This window comes from Dysidea avara, chromosome 11 (assembly GCF_963678975.1).
Source record: "Dysidea avara chromosome 11, odDysAvar1.4, whole genome shotgun sequence".
Lineage (NCBI taxonomy): Eukaryota > Metazoa > Porifera > Demospongiae > Dictyoceratida > Dysideidae > Dysidea > Dysidea avara.
In genome coordinates this window covers 13078173-13095893 of record NC_089282.1, presented here as the reverse complement: position 1 = coordinate 13095893, position 17721 = coordinate 13078173, and the positions used below count along the sequence as shown (strand labels likewise).

Genomic DNA, 17721 nt, shown 5'->3' with positions numbered 1-17721 from the left:
TAAAATAAGGCTGTGTTTTGTGATATGGAAATTGATATAGTGCATTAGTGTTATAGTTGGGTTTCCTTTCTGTTTTCAACCCCCAGGAATGGCTGGCTGCGCAGATGATGTAGCCGGTTGGTTGGATAAGCTGGGATTAGCTGAGTATACTGACAAATTTCTGTGTGGTGGATACTCAAGTTTAAGCCAGTGTGTTGGACTGACTAAAGCAGACTTGAATGCTATTGGTGTTGTGAAGGCCGGCCATCTTAATCGGCTGGTAAGAGGCCTTGATAAAATGAAATCAAATGGTGATAGTTCTGAATCATTGTCGCCGACCAGTTCAATGTCACCACTTTCCCCAGTTACCCCTCCTTTAGTAGACTCTAAACTGTCGGTGCCACCGTCTGTACCGCCTCGACGCACACTTCAACACAAACCCAAATCAGAAGGAGTCCTTATAGAGTCAAGCACAACTGTGTCACCACCAAAACTTATGCCACGAAAGCAGTCACTACGTAAATCTCGTTCTGCTAATGTGATTAGCCCAGTGGATGGACAGAGGCAGCGACACAGTATGTATATAGTAGGGGAGAATGAAGAATTGGATTTCTCATCTAAAGGAAAAATGTCTGCATCTCGTAGTTTTGAGAACCTATCTGATTTGCCTGCAGCTGAGCCTCAACCAACAGTGTCAGTTACTTTGCCACGAGCGCCACCGCCAGTTGCACCTCGTGAGTCACACACACACACACACACACACACACACACACACAAATTCTTTACCTTGTATGGAAACCACAAAACATAATTCTTGTTATATGTGAGGTTTTGTTTTAGTCCGTTTGGCTTCATTCTAAATCCTTAAAGTGATTTTTGTGTGTTACACGCAATAGAAACAAGAGTGTCGAACGGTGTATTAGCCCGTGATTAATGATTTCATAAATAACATGGATATTTTAGTAATTGTCAGTTTACGCGAATGGTTATTTGAAATGCGTATGTGGCTATGGGTGTTTGTTCGTCAGTTTTCCACGTTATTCAACCAAGTATTCAACAGTTATTGAAGTGTAGTAAGGACCCAAGATAATTCCAGCTCACTAAAACAACAGTTGCACGATTGCCACGCCTTTAGAGATCCGCTTGGCAGTGCCATTAGCCATTTCCCTTTAAAGGTATCATGTTCGGTTTAGTGGCCGAACTGAGCTAAGTACAGCAACCCTTAATGGCAATATAAACAAATAATTACTGAAATATCCATGTTACTTCACATAATCATTAATCATGGAATAATACATCCGTTCAATATTCTTGGGTTTCTATTGTATACTCTTGTAGCTGACAAGCTTATATTTTTGAATAAGAAAAAAAATCAGGCTCCATTTGAAGAACAAATAGTTTCATTGTTTTAGAATGAATGTTATACACATGCATGTGACAATAGTGATACTGGCATGAATATTATTTAATACTGCTTAGCGTTTTATACAATGTACCTTGCTTGAGTTATTGTCATAGGGTCAATAATGAAAGCCTCAATAGTCCATTAGATTTAAAAGACCAAACTAGCTCTTTTGTATACCTGATAGAAATCCAATAGAAGTTGTTTTTGTTTGTTGTGATCATTCTACTGTAGTAGTGTATACATATGCGTGTGGTTTTCAGAGTACTCTTTGTGTGTGTGTGTGTGTGTGTGTGTGTGTGTTTCTTACCTGTAGGTCCCAAGTCTGGTACCAGACATGTCCCTACGGCAAACAGAAATGGTCAACTTCCTTCCTCCCCAGGTCCTTCTAGTACAGCAACTGAAATTAGTAAAGAATCATCACCGCCTGCTTTACCTATAAGAAAATGTAGTTCTCCTGCGTCTCTTGGAAATGAGGTAGCAGACAATAAGGAGGTACCAGAAACTGGTAAAGCAGTTGTACCACCTCCTGTAATGGCAAGGAAGAATACAGCTCCTGCAATAATGATGGATAGTGAAGTTGTGAACACTAGTAGTGTACCAGCAGTGGTTGAAGTTGAAGAAGACGACAATGATGATGATGAACCACCTCCTCCTTTGCCAGTAAAGAAGAGTAGTAGTGATTTAACCAGTGATGTAGTAGCCTCTACTAAGGAAACTAATGAAGTAGTACTTGATCAAAGCACTACTAAAGATGTAGTATCGACATCACAGCTTACTTCACCAGAGGGTACACCTCCACCACCCTTACCCACCAAGATGGCTGAGGAAGTAAACATCACCGAGGGACTTGATGGTGAGCAACAATCAGAAGATAATGACGAAGGCTCTCCACCTCCGCTGCCAGTAAAAGTAGCTGAAGTGCCACCACCACCACCACCTGAAGAAGATGATTCTGATGAATCTCCTCCGCCTTTACCAGTCAAAAAAGAATTATCACTGGCACTTACCGATGTTCCACCACCTGAACCTCCAGGTGACCAAGTGGCAGCACCTGAAGTTGTTCCACCACCTGAACCTCCAGGTGACCAAGTGGCAGCACCTGAAGAAGATGACAATGAAGACGATGATGAACCTCCACCCCCTCTGCCTGTGAAGAAATCAGCACAACCTGAAGCTCCTCTCCCTTCTACTGTGGTGCCAGTTGTTTCTCCGCCAGTAGAAGCACCAGTAAATCTTCTGTCTGTGAATAATATTGATGCTGGTCCAGATTTGGGTGGTAGCAGGTTGGCTCCTGAATTGGCTGGTAGTAAGGACACCAATGTGCCACCTCCTGTTCCACACCGACGTACACCAGTCTTACAATCCCAACCTAACTCTGTTGATAGCAACAAAGGTGACAGTGTTGCTAATCCCCCACCATTGCCAAACAAAGTAATTACTGCACCCCCACCACCACCCCCTGATACAAGCTCTGATAGTGAGTCAGAAGATGATAAGAGACCACAACGACCTTCACTAGTTACTCTTAAATCACAGTCTGTTCAAGATGATGATATTGCCTTATCTGTCCCGAAAAAGTATAGTGATGAAACATCTGATTCTTCTGATGATGAGGAATGCTCACTTGGCATGAAAATCATTTCACAACCTTCTGTGGACGGTGACACTATAGCAATATCGTCGACGCCCATTTGTGATCCTCAGGAAGATGTGATGAACATGGGGCAACCACTGCTGAACAATTGTACTAGTGACGACAGCGTAATGAAACCTGGCAATACTACCAAGATACCTCCTCCTCCTGTTAAACCTCGTCCTTTGTCAAAGAGAGTACCGTCCCCACCTTTATTGAGCCCGCCACATAACTCTCTTTCTAAGTCTGCATCATGTGATGCCTTATCTGACATATCCAGTGTGTACAGTGAGTTGGGACCAGCTCCTGCTAGCATGTATAGCGAATTGGGACCAGCTCCGGCTACTATGTATAGTCAATTGGGACCAGCTCCTAGTAGTATGTACAGTCAAGTGGGACCAGCTCCTAATAGTATGTATAGTCAAGTGGGACCTGCTCCTTCTACATTACCAGCACAGGTAGGTAATAAGTGTGTGTAGTGTACATGTGTAGCATGTGCAGTCATGCAGTGTATTTTGTATGTGTGCTTGTACATAATATACTTCAAGTTATGTGTGTGTGTGTGTGTTCTGTTGAAGGTTGACAGTGTCTACAGTCAATTAGGGGACACCGTTAGTCCTCCGCCTGTCAATGGAGACTTGTTCAGACCCTCTAGTGTCGAGCTACCATGTGTTAAAGAAGACCATGATGGCAACACAGCTATTAGAATGAGGAGCATGTCAGAGGCGCCAAAAGTAAAGCCTTATAATAAGAAGAAGAAGAGCGGTCCATCGGTGTGTGTGTGTGTGTTGTGTGCGGATTTACAAGTTACTATATTATATTTCGTTCTGCAGATAATTCGTGTAACAGAAAGACCTGAACGTCTCACGTATGTTGTTGTTTGTTTAGTGTGTGCATGTAGATTCAACACTTTTGGTGAAATTCAGCAATTTAGAGAAAGCAAACATACTATGTCAGTAAAGAAGTTTGCAATTATTATTGTTTTTCCGGATTAAATGTTTTCACAAAACATTTAGTAAAATTAAATTACTGTCATGCAAAAGTTGTAGTCGCACAAATGCATGCCTTGTACTTTAGTGGAGGAATATTTTGACCAAATCCTTATGACAAACAGAAGAAAAAGTCTATAAATTTCTTTTAAGGTCTAAAACCTTTCTTGTTATAAATTCTAGCTACATATGTATGTGCAGTAGAACCTGTCATAGCCACCTGTATAGAAAGGCCACCTCTCTATCAAGACCAGCTTTAAATTCTGAAGTTTATATAGTAATTCACCTGTCTAGCGAGGTCAAGAATTTTTAGTTTGGAGGTGACAGGCTTAGATAAGTTCCACAGCAGGAGAATATTGTGTTTTACCTTGTTGTCCTTTGTAACACACACAGGCGCAGTCAGGGATCAATAGTAAGTTACGTGCTGTGCTAGTACATATGCTGTAGTGATGTTGCTTGTTGTAGCTATCACCTTCATCTACTCGCCGAGGACTGAAAGATTATAGCCAAGTAAGACGCCATTTGTTTTAACATAGTTGTCAGTTACTTGTTAATGTGGACATTTTAAAACTGCAGACGTACTGTTAAACACTGCACCTTCAATAGTAGCTGCACTTGATTGGTGCCACGATCAATTTCGAGCACTTAAACATCGTTTTCGAGCATCAAGTGGTGGCCAATATTGAATAGTCTCCACATTTTTTTAAGCTTTTTTTTTAAGTACAGTAAGTATGATACACCTGACTGATCCAGAAACTTAGTCCTGGAAAATTGGAGCACAGTGTGTGTAGCATGTACTTCAGTATGTCTGCAGTTTCCATTGTAATCTTGTTTTATTGTTAATGGACAAATTACTGTGTTTGTTATGTTTCAGTGGTTTTGTTGTCCAATAATGTAATGGACATGATTGGTGATGCTTATTTTTTATGTTATATAAAATATTTGCTTGTTGTATGTATGTACATGTATGTATTAGAGTTACAATGATACAGTTTGTAGACGTATCAATATATTGCCTCTGGTGTATCATGATACAGTGATATATTGCACGATACAAAGTGGAGTCTCAGCAATGGTCTATGTTGTTTTTTAATGTTGTTAGTTTGTTTTTTAAGAGAAACAAGTGAGCTAATTTTTCTTTGAGAAGCATTACATACTACTCAGTTTAACCACAATGTACAATAATTTGATTGTCAGCCATGTTAACAAGCCACGATATGTCGATATATCACGATATACAATATATCGTTACGGTTTGACTTTGTATCGATACAGCGATATTGTTTTAAAGCGATAGGATATGTGATATTGTTGCATCTCTAGTATGTAATATGTATGTATGTATGTATTTATGTATGTACATGTATATATGTTCTTCATTGTAAACATGGGTTTGTATAGGGTGCCGTTTGTACCAAAATTGTACAAAAATGCCTTATTTATAAACTATAACCATACTTTATAAATCATGAACATATACTTTATAAATCATATGCATGATTTATAAACCATATATCTGATTTATAAATCATTGACATACTTTATAAACTAATGTACCACTCTGCGTGGGCAGTTCAAAGGCACCGCCAGTGCCATAATTTGTATATTGCACTGCTGCAGACCGCAGCGAGTGCATTATAACTTATAACGCACTGGTTGCGGTTTTGTAGACCACAACGAGTGCATTATAAGTTATAATGCACCGACCGCAGTGCAATATACAGATATTGCACTGGCTGCGGTTTTGTGCAGCATAGCACAAGTGCCGGTGGCGAAGACCACTACGACACCTCACCTAATAGGTGGAAGGACACTTCACAGATCACTCGAATTCTTTTATAGCCTGACATGTAAAGGTCGATTGTGGGCCATAACGTCACCAATACGTATAATGTTTACAAGCAGCCAATGGCGATCGAAAAAGCCAACACGGGTGGCCACAACTCTAGTCTACATATATATAAACGTACTTATACACCTTACTAGTCTGGTACCATCTTAGCCCAGATTAAACTGTAGTCCACTTTGACAATGACTCAATAAAACAAATATATTCTAAATAATACTAACCTTTACGTTCGATTGTGGTAACCAGTTTTGTCATGCCACCAGATTCGAGTTTAGCCAGTATGAATAGTAAGAATTAGACTAGTATCGTTTAGTAGTTGGGTTTTGTTTACTTAAAACGTCTATTTAGCTACTTTTTTTCGCTCGAGGGAATCACTATGGCGATTAGTCTATATGGCGATTGAGTGATCACGCTGGCATGTTGAGCACTACATAATGAGAGTCGAACAGCGAATGCAGGTTAGTGATATAACCCATAACGTACTAGCTTTCAATGTCTCAGGTGGCTGCAGTACTGCAGGGGGGACGTCATCGCAACGTCCGGCTTGGTTACCCACAATCGATGTTAGAAACCTGGCCTTTATAAGTGTTACAGCTGTCTTGTGAGACTCTCCCCACCTATTAGGTGAGTGGTACATAACAGTTATACAACGTGCACTCGTGCTCTGCCTGTATAAACGCACTTGCCTTCGGGCCTAACGGCCCTCAGGCTCGTGCGTTTATATCAGGCAGAACACTCGTGGCCGTTGTATAACTATATATAACATTAATTTATATAATTATATATGTGATTTGTAAACTATAACACTTATTTGTAAAGTATAAACACTGATTTATAAATTATAATATTAATTTATATATCAATGTACTACTTTATAAGTCATGTGTATAGTTTATAAATCATACACATGATTTATAAATCAATAACATACTTTATGAACCATACATGCATAATTTATAAATCATCATTATGATTTATAAATTGCACATGTCAGATTAATAAATCATAAGTGTATTTTACAAACTATCATCACGAGTGACTTAGTTTGGTTATTGTTGTATTTTATAAATCATTGTCGTGCTTTATAAATTTAACACATACTTTACAAATCACATGTATAATTTACTTTTGTAAACCAGTACATGATATATAAATCAATAGTGTAATTTAGTAGCCATATGTTGTTGTTTAGTATCGATAGTTAGAATTCATATCAATATTGCTTAGATGTGCATCAAATGGAAAGCATTTGTGGCATGTGATCCAGCACAGGATTCAGCAAACTTAGTACAAGCTTTGGCAGCTGTTGTGAGCACTTGCACTAATGAGAGCAACCCAGCAAAGTGGAGTATCACCATTACCAATGCCCCTGTCATCGTCATGGGTAACTCCCCTGCCAGTAATTCCACTAATTATGCCACTCTTGCTGGCTACTCTTACACGGTGTAGGATTTGGGTTCAAGCCAGTCAGTGACAACAGTGGCATAATTGGTGACAACAGTGGCATAGTTGGTGGGACCACTGGCAGGGACATTGGTAATGGTGATACTCCACTTTGCCGGGTTGCTCTCATTAGTGCAAGTGCTCACAACAGCTGCCAAAGCTTGTACTAAGTGTGCTGAATCCTGTGCTGGATCACATGCCACAAATGCTTTCCATTTGATGCACATCTAAGCAATATTGATATGAATTCTAACTATCGATACTAAACAACAACATATGGCTACTAAATTACACTATTGATTTATATATCATGTACTGGTTTACAAAAGTAAATTATACATGTGATTTGTAAAGTATGTGTTAAATTTATAAAGCACGACAATGATTTATAAAATACAACAATAACCAAACTAAGTCACTCATGATGATAGTTTGTAAAATACACTTATGATTTATTAATCTGACATGTGCAATTTATAAATCATAATGATGATTTATAAATTATGCATGTATGGTTCATAAAGTATGTTATTGATTTATAAATCATGTGTATGATTTATAAACTATACACATGATTTATAAACTATACACATGATTTATAAAGTAGTACATTGATATATAAATTAATATTATAATTTATAAATCAGTGTTTATACTTTACAAATAAGTGTTATAGTTTACAAATCACATGTATAATTTATATAAATCAATCTTATAGTTTATAAAGCATGTCAATGATTTATAAATCAGGTATATGGTTTATAAATCATGCATATGATTTATAAAGTATATGTTCATGATTTATAAAGTAGTGCATTGATTTATAAAGTATGGTTATAGTTTATAAATAAGGCATTTTTGTACAGTTTTGGTACAAACGGCACCCATAGGTTTGGGGCATGTAACTATGCGACATAAATTCCAACATGTATGTTCTCCTTGTTAACGCATGTCCGACATGCTTGTAACATTGTGTTGTTGCTCAAAGCAAACACATGTCATGCCAGTAGTTCTATTCACTAGTGTCCAGCAATTGTCTGGCTACATGATATAATTCCAAAGAGGACGTGTGAAGATCTGTGAAGACAGTTACTATGTGCAGAGGAACCTTGTAGTTGCCTGTACAGGATGACCAGCTCTGTAAATAAGCTACCGTAAACGGCGAAAGTTTGGAGTGACTAAAGTTTGGTGAATTTGGCGAATCGAGGAAATTCACCAAACTTTATTCACCAATCAGCTAGTCAGTATACAGGTCCACATTAGCTGCATGGGGTAAATTTGCCAAACTTTTGTTTGCCAACCTGCTTCATGTGCTGATTCGCCAAACTTAAAAGTCTCGCCAAACTTCCATCGTTTATGGTATTTTGATGGGGATTTTTATTGTGATTTCCAAAGAAAATTTACCCCCTTGAAATTTGCAGCTCAATCAAAATGGCATTGTTTGAGTAATATAATAGTGCTGTGAAACCTGATCAGCCAGTTATTCCAGTTATGAGACTTTTTTTTGTAACAAAATAACCAAGATATTCACTCAAAAATGTACGCTTATCTTGTGCTACAACACTGATATCACACTTGTAGTAGGATTCTGCTATGGATATAATCACTTTGGTGCCTATTGCTTCAAAAATTTATTCCCTCACAATTTTGGATGGTGGCCCCTTTGAAAAAATCACAATGCACGGTAACTTTGAATTTTCAAAGTGATAATTTAGTGACAATTTTATAGCCGCCTTAGTTAGGCCAGAAAAAGAGAGGGTGAATATCCACTCTCTGCTTATATCTTCCATCTCCAATTGTGGTTATAATGTGAGGAACTGTATTGAAGCATATTTCACCACTATAACTGGATTTATCCCGTTACTACACTATACAATATGGGCTGAGTACCATTTTAATGTGCTACCACTTCTATCACACATTTCATAGTGTGATGCGCTTATCCTGAAACGGGCATACCCACTGAGGTCCCATTTCTGGGATATCTGGATTCTTCAGCAAATTTGTTCCATAAAGTGTTTCTTGTTTGAAAAGACCAGCTGAGTGAATCCTCAGGTTGATATATAGTAAGCTTAAGATGATAGTCAGCAATCTCACAGAAGTGTGGCATGATTTATTTGCACTGCGTGTATGCATGTGTGAAATGAGAAGTGGGGATAAATCTTGAAGAAATCATCAGTAGAGAAATAGAATTGGCCACTAGTTTTATAGATTACACATCTACCTGTAGCAAGTCTCTTTGTGACTGGCTTACTTTTTAAACTGTTTTCACCATATTGTGCTGTTTTGTTGGGTTATAAATCAATTTGTTTCAGTTCCCCTGCCTGCATTGCTATGTCTCACTGCCCAAATTTGGTCATCATTGTGACATCATACAAGTTTTCACTATTATTTCATTATTGCAATGTTTAATAAACTAACTTGCTTACAAGCTAGGTACAGAGGAGGGTAGGCTAGATGGGCTGAAGACCCATCCCAATGTCAGCAAGGGGGGCTTTGACCTTTCCACTTCTTAAGACAGCAGGATAGTGATCAAATTACAATGGACATCTAAACCCCAATGTGTCTCAGGCAATGGTAAAGGTGTTCAGATAAATGAATTGTTGAGAAAACTGAGTTGTATACCAGAACTCCATTGAAATACTCCTCTAATAGAGCATACACTTGTGCTCAAAATACTCATTTCAAATAAATAAGGGTTGAAGATCTGCTGTACTCAAAAAACAGTTAGGTACGTGTAAACTTGTAATGAATAATAGGCCATCCCTTTCCTGATCTGAAACATAACATTAATAATAAGTAAACAGAAATAATCTATTAAGCTATTGCTTAGGAGGTAAGTAGTGTATTGTACAGTAAAACTTGTGATTTGGTGTACCATATAGTCCTCCAAAATTCACTGGTGAAAGTAATACCCCTTTCACTACTAAACTTCCCATATTGACAAGCTGGTGCCTCAGGATATTTTGAAGCTCTTACACGACTATAAAATGAGGACAACTTTGCTTATAACAATTGGTTCACTACAGAAAGCAGGAATCCCATGTCCACATCCCTTAACTATTTATCGCATGAGATTCAAGTTGTTGCGTATATTGAATAAAAACTCCAATAAAACACTTGCACATTTTTCTGCGACAAAGTTAACAAACTCGTGTATTTTGTTAAAAAATGATGTATAGTAATGAGGTTTCACTGTACAGTAGCTATTTAAAAACAAATGTTCATGTTGTCTTCAATACATTGTGACATGCATGAATTCCAGACATGAATTCCAACATTGATGTTTATCTATAGTAGTTAGTAGTCAATAACATTCCACACATTGCATGGTATTTGTATGGTATAATATGTTTGTGTTACCATTGGTTACTTTACTGGTTACTGTCATTGACAAGTTGAAATAATATTTATATTTGTTAACTGGCACCCTTCCACCCTAACTAGTGTTGGTCCATTTATCAATAATATATTGATGTTGTTTGATTTTAGCCAATGTCAAAAGTATCAATATATTTTTCGGAATTCGATATTTCAATACAATATATTCACGTGATCTTCATTAACTTTTAAAACATATATATTAGCTCATTGATAGTTAATTGTTCCTTGACATGTCATTACAAGCTTTCCAATACCTTCAGCAATTTTTAAATCACTATTACTGTGTGTACGATATGTGGGTGGGAAATCCCCATTGTGTACAGCCATAGCTACCCACTATTAAATTATGCTAGAAAATTAGAAATTTACGCATGCCAATTAATGTTGCAATATCGTATCAGAAAGTATCAATATTGACCAATTTTAGTCAGATATCATTTCGATATTGTGTCATTCTGAAATCCTGGTATCTCCCATCACTATTATTAACATGAAGATCCAAGAGCATGGTCTCTAACCGACTTAGATAATGGGAGGCATTTGTTTGGCCATATTGGTGGAGTCATTGTGGGATTGGATTAGATATCATTTTAAAATTATTACAATGTTAAAATAAGTGCAGAAGACTGAACATGTTTTGTTAAAGAGCTGGATAAGTTGAAGCTTGAACCCCCCTATTGATACTTTATCTCTTTAGGTCGCAGTGATATTGCATCAGTTGACAAGGACATTAATGAATTTTTGTCAGTGCCTATGGCGTCACGCAGTGTGAAGAACAGGTGTTTAAAGATGCAGCTGGAGTTGAGTACAATAGCAATGAGTTGTCACAAGCTGTTGCTTATGGTGCCCAACAGTATGAAGGCCAGGCACGATGTCAAACATGGACCACACCCACATTTCAAATAATGCAAAATAACTATTCTGCAAGGAAGCTTACTCACTTAGGTCCTTGGTAATTTCCTCCAATGGTAGAAGAAAATGAAAGAGGCTAGAAAACAGATGCATACAAAACAGAATTTTCTGTGATATCTTTGGACTTGTCCATTCATTGTAGCATTCATTTCATTCACTGTGTTGGTAGGCTATTAGCCTATTGGGAGAACATAACAAATCAATGATTAAAGTAAAATTTACAATGCTTGATGTCTTTCTGTTAGCATTGTCTTCCAAAGATATGTGCACCATTCTAAGTTTTTGTTTTTTTCCTACTGAAACAAGAGGTACAGATCGAGACCTCTCTGCACTGGTCATTATAGATTCTTGTTGTATGATGTCATCCAAAACATGGGAGTCGCAGTATTTTCATGGGATTCAGTGTCACAGAGAGTATTTTCTTGCAGTAGAAAATACTCTCTGTGTGACCAACATAAGCAAATTAACTTGAGTTGACCAGAATGCACTTTACATTTTGTTCTATCCTACCTTGGCATACCGTGTTGGGTTGGTTCAACATGGCTCCATTGATTTTCACTGTAAATTGTTTCAAGCCATGCCATCTTAGAGGGTAATGTCAAGCCATGCCATCTTAGAGAAGGTGATGTGAATGAGGTGTATCCACTAGCAACACATGGTGGTATAAGACAGCAGCTAGCAGTAAAAGTAAACAACAACTAGAAGGTAACTGGCAGCAGAAGATAGCAGCAGTAAATATAACAACAGCTACCAGTAGTTGAAATTAGTAGTGTGCAATTTGGACTCACAGTACGTCTTACAGAAATTTCCAGTAGATGAACAGTACAGCAGTTAGCCAGCAGCAATTATCTAGTAGTCACATAGCACTAGCTAGTAAACAGTAGCAGCTACTTGTGGAATTAGCTGGTAGCCAACGACTTGCAGTTAGATGCAGCTAGTAGTAGAAACTGGTAATAGTAGATAGTAACATTGTGAATAACCAACAACACGTTATCTCAAACTACACCATAGGTGACCACAAATAACTAGTGGTTCTGCCACTAGCAACCACCAACCACCTTAAGTGAGCTGACGTAAGTAGCTGCTGATAGGTGATTGCCGATTGTGGCCACCTTAAGCCATCAGGTGGCTAGAAACAACTCCATCAATAGCATCCATCTAAGGTGGCAACCACCTGCGTGTGACTATTCTTGACCACCATGTGATACATTCATAAAAGTATTAATAAGGTGCAAATGTGTTTCAAAATATGTTGAAAAGTATATTTCAGTGTACAATACTTTGCTATACTGCAAGTATAATCATTGCAAGCATAACATCTAACATGATGTTCTCTATATAGCCACCATGTCAATTGTCTGTTATTTACAGTGAATTTTTGCTATGTAATTTGCCAGTAACATTATTCATTGACTCTTTGTTGTCAAGTCCACATTGACAAACATGTGGTATATATACCTGTGCAGTATTCATTATTGGTTCAGTCTTCTGTCTCCATGTTGTATGGTATGTGGGGTGTATAGTATGAGTTGTACAATAGGCCTTGAGTTGTCTGGCTGTCTTTAAAAAGATTTGACTGTGTAAAACTGTTGTTTTTTTTTTACACAAACAAACAAACAAACAAGGTGGCAGTGACCAAAGCCTGGTGATGTTGGCATGGATGCCTAAATAATTGCACTTTAAATAGAACATACTGCTAAAAGCGATTGTTCTATTAGAGTAGATAATATTTTTTTAAACCCGCCTGGTTTACTGAAATTGTTTTTGTAAAAGTGTGTGTACCTATCTACAATATCTATCTACCTATGATTGACATATTCATGTGAGCAAAATCGTTAAATAATGGGAAAATCAGCTTTTACGTAAGAAGTAAAAGCGAAATGAAGCCTGTATTAAATTTCTGCACAGGTAAACTTTGTTCTGAGGTGGTTTCTTTTTGGCGGTCTGAAATGCGGGTGTGGCGACTTTCCTCAGACTTTGTAAATCACCTTCCCTTCGGGGTTTTACAGGCGTTTAACAACTGAAAAACAATGGTGCAGGCCTCGTAGACTACTAGGAAAAGCCTATCCTTCAAGTTGAAAGGGGGCATATCCCTTACGTACGCGAATGAAAATGAAGAGCAGCTTTGAGGCTTTGTCGAGAGAATTTGTGGGAAAAACATGATAGTCAAACTATAAACAGTTTAGAAGATACTTCTGTGCGTAATATGTTGGTAAAGGCTGTTTGTTTAACAAGTGCTTCCATAGCAGTGCATAGCAACGTAATTGAAAGAATTACAAAAATTTCATGAATTGCAAAATATGAGAATTACACACTAACAATAATGTATTATTGCACAACCAAAAACCCTATAGGTTAAAACAATAAAATAGTAATACATAGTTAATTCCAGATGAGTTAGCTAACTGCATGGCACCTAGTTTTTAGAAGTAGCACAACATCAATTTATTGTTTGCAAAGTGTTAAATACCTTAAGGTGACTAAATTTAGCGATACACTAAATTTAGCGATTTTGTATATAGGCGAAATTAGCGCATACAAAATTTAGCGATTTTCTGAATTTGTGAATTGATGTAATGAATTAAGCAGGTTTAGTGTGTACTAAATTTAGCGGAAAAAACCAAATCACTAAATTTAGTATATTGCTAAATTTAATCACCTTAATGTACACTGTTTTAAGGACTGAGTGTGGTGCCTTACTAGACATTAGGTGGCCTACAGTTCAAATCCTGGGGTAGGAGGGATTTTTTTCCTTTCATTGGCCCATTTTCTGTTTCACCTTATCAGCTAAGTTAGTTCTCTATTCAGTTATCATCCGATTTTAGTATACAGTGGAACCTGTGTTACGGTCACCTGGATTAAGCGGTCACCTTTGCATAACGGCCATGGACACAAGGTCCCAAATATTTTCCCATACAAATGTATGCATTGTTGTCTGCATTAAGCGGTCACCTGTCTAACGCCCATAACGGCCAACCAAGAATTCGCCTATGAATCACTGTATACATAACTTTCTCCTTCATATAGCGGTCACTACCTTTTATGGTGGCTTGTTAAGCCAACTGTCTGGCACCACGGCACCGTTTCAATTAATGCACAATTATCACACTTCCTGCCTTTCAATGAATACTATATAATCTATCAGGCTTCATTGCTTAAACGTATTCAATAACTATAACAAACATTCATAGCTTGTCCTTTCTGTACTAAAATATTACTGCATTGCGGTTGGCGCGAGCCTCTTAATAATAATCACTCATTTGTAACGGCCATAGCCACTAAAATGCTGCTGACCACCTTATACAGGTTTTCTCTATAACAGCCACCTGTATATAGAGGCCAGATATATCTGGTCCCAAGGTGACCATTATAGACAGGTTCCACTGTATCAGGCTAAGGCTGCAGCACAAGTTGTTGTCAGACCTTCAGTGCTGGACACTGTTAAGCTACCAATAATAATAATAATAATAGTACATGCAACTTCAGAGTTATGGACTCTTATCATTTGGATGGTTCCAACTAAGGTTTGGAGGTACCACTGTGCACGTATGAAATAATGTATTGTTTTTCCTTGCTAAACAACATCCATGGAACAGTATACACATATTAAGTATAGCCTTTTAAAAGAATTTTTGGCAAATCTGAAAAATTCCATCATAGATCATCTGCTTTCATTTAAAATTAACTACCAAAACGTAATATGGCTGACATACACTGAATCTATAATCCTGAACAGCATTTGTGATAGTACTATTTAATAAATATTACGTTTAGTTTGGTTTACAGTTAGTTTTTAGAACCCTGGTGATATTTGCTAATATGCATATTTACATGATTTTGTGGGTTACTGAGTTTGGTCAAGTGCCTAATTTGCTACAATTCTTAGTAAGATTTGTAAACTCATAAATGCTCTTAGCGAGGCCATATCACACCATGTGTGAAACATGTGGACATTATTGTCATTTTAGTAACAAAAGGACCCAACCATTTGGTGTTCCAAAGTAGATGTTTTTGTAATTCTGTGAACAGCGGAGGTAGCTAAACTTGGCACATACTTGAGAGTTTTGGACAGTGACCAGTTTTGGTGAATGTTTTTGTTATACTGTAAGAGTTTGCCCATAAAAAATGGACCTTCCAATGACGTAGTAACCACAGTAAAATGGGTAACACATGTGCTTGGAATCCTAAATTCATAGTTGATCTCTACAATCATTCTAGCTATAATGTGGTGATAGGTTATCAGAAGTACCATGCAATTTAAGGTATTGTCTATGAGGCAGGACCACATGTAGATGTGACTCAGAGCTATCTTCTTTCTAAGCATCTGTGATGTGTGAATGGCTTGTTGGAATGTACTGGTGTACATCTTAGCACTTTATATGCAAGTGTTCTTGTAACCCATAACACATCGCTGCATACATAGCAACACTGTATACTTTGTACTGTGTAAATATCGTGTGTACATATCACAATTCTGATATGATAGCTTGGAAATCAGATATGTTATCAGAGATAGAGTTTGTTACTGTGACTATTTTTATGGGAATTCAGACAAAGGAGTAGTTAAAAGATTTAAGTTGTTGGTAGTATGTGAGAGTAACGTATGGTGACTGTGTGAGAGAGGTACTGGCTTCTTGACACCAAAAAAATTGTGAAGTTGCATTTTAGTTTGGTTTCCCACCTGGCAGTAGTGCAGCTTAGTTGCTGCTTCTATTGATGTACTTTGTATTGGATGTATCAGGGATTTAACTGTAGTTCCTTGTGTTTTCAAATGAGAAAACTGCCAATGAAGCACTTATATTTTTTGAAGGGGTTGGACTTTTAGTTGGGTTGTATGTGTAGAGAACACTTGTGTAACCAAGTGTATTCTAAAGATTATTTGAGCATATTATCTGTTGTTATGGGATTTATATTGGTCCTAGTGAGGTGCCTGTCTGCATAGGGATAAATGATGCTATAAAAACAACTGATGGTGAAGGGTAGTGTGCTTTCCTCTCTTGTTCTAAATTACTTCTCTGTTTGCAACCGCTGATGCATGCTAACTTCATGTCATGGTACATACTCTTATAATGGTAATTTACAACGACATTGTTTACGTGCTCTGTGTGTGATTATTATGGAATTTTAAATGCTGTTTTATAGTCTTGTTTATCACGTAAAGGCCTCAACAGCTCATGTCTTTGGTTTCATGGATCTGTGGTCATTATTGTTCCAACTATGTTTTAGATGAGTTTTATATGTATTATTTTTTAGTATTGTTTAAAGTTTACCAACTGTTGGACAAATTATAGAAGCCCGGTGCACTATTGCAGTCCACATCATGTCATCCTTGGTGTCCTTGTTTCAGGAATGCGCTATGCAAATTTGACCTTGTTCATGAACATAGTAAGGATGTAGCATTTGAAGCTGGTCCTACTTTAGACACTGCAATTGTGCACATACATTGCTCGTATTGATACACAATCCCTTCGTAGTTTCTGTGGTAGTTTACTGTGAAGACATTCATAGGCTAATTAGTAATTACAGAAGTCGTTCAACTGTGTCTCTGTAAATACCTAAAGTTGTATTGTTGCATTGTTGTAACTGCTTACAGAATCTAAATTTTTCTGGAGTGTGTATAACAGCTTCATGGTTCTTCACATTATGATGGGATAGGGTACCAAATAGAATTTTCTAAATGGAAGATGGTGTTTGGAAACTAGATATACAATTAGACAGCTGTGCTTGGTGGCTAAAATGCAGCAAAAAAAATAAATATGTACAAACGCACCCACCATCCAAGGGTGGTATCTAATAATACATGCAGTATTAGTGTTAGTGGCAATAAATTTTAATATATTAGCAACTCGTGTGTGTGATTTGAAATTGATTACTGTCAACATCCTTTACTCCCATACTTTTGCTGCTACAGTTGTTCTTCTAAATTTTAAACACTGCCTTATTTGATACTTGTACGTGTACAGTAGTGTAGACGTTTACACAGCTGAAGTGATTTAGTTAGTTGTTGTTTCTTTGTAAACATAATGTCCTTTGTAAGTTGTCATGTGTCTCTAGACAAGGGCGCCTGCGTACTCACGTTACCTTATACTCTATGAACCGATGCATAGGTAATTTTGATGGACAAAAT

General features: G+C 37.4%; 1 protein-coding gene across 1 annotated transcript in view; it reads left to right on the top strand.

Moving 5' to 3' along the window:
• Positions 1-17721, top strand: part of LOC136237953 (arf-GAP with Rho-GAP domain, ANK repeat and PH domain-containing protein 2-like) — a 36018-nt gene that overhangs the window by 548 nt on the left and 17749 nt on the right. The window contains exons 2-7 of the mRNA XM_066028238.1: positions 87-713; positions 1698-3475; positions 3596-3790; positions 3851-3885; positions 4400-4418; positions 4472-4516. Coding sequence (XP_065884310.1) covers positions 89-713; positions 1698-3475; positions 3596-3790; positions 3851-3885; positions 4400-4418; positions 4472-4516 — 2697 coding nt within the window. The 5' untranslated portion in view covers positions 87-88. The remainder of the gene's footprint in view (positions 1-86; positions 714-1697; positions 3476-3595; positions 3791-3850; positions 3886-4399; positions 4419-4471; positions 4517-17721) is intronic.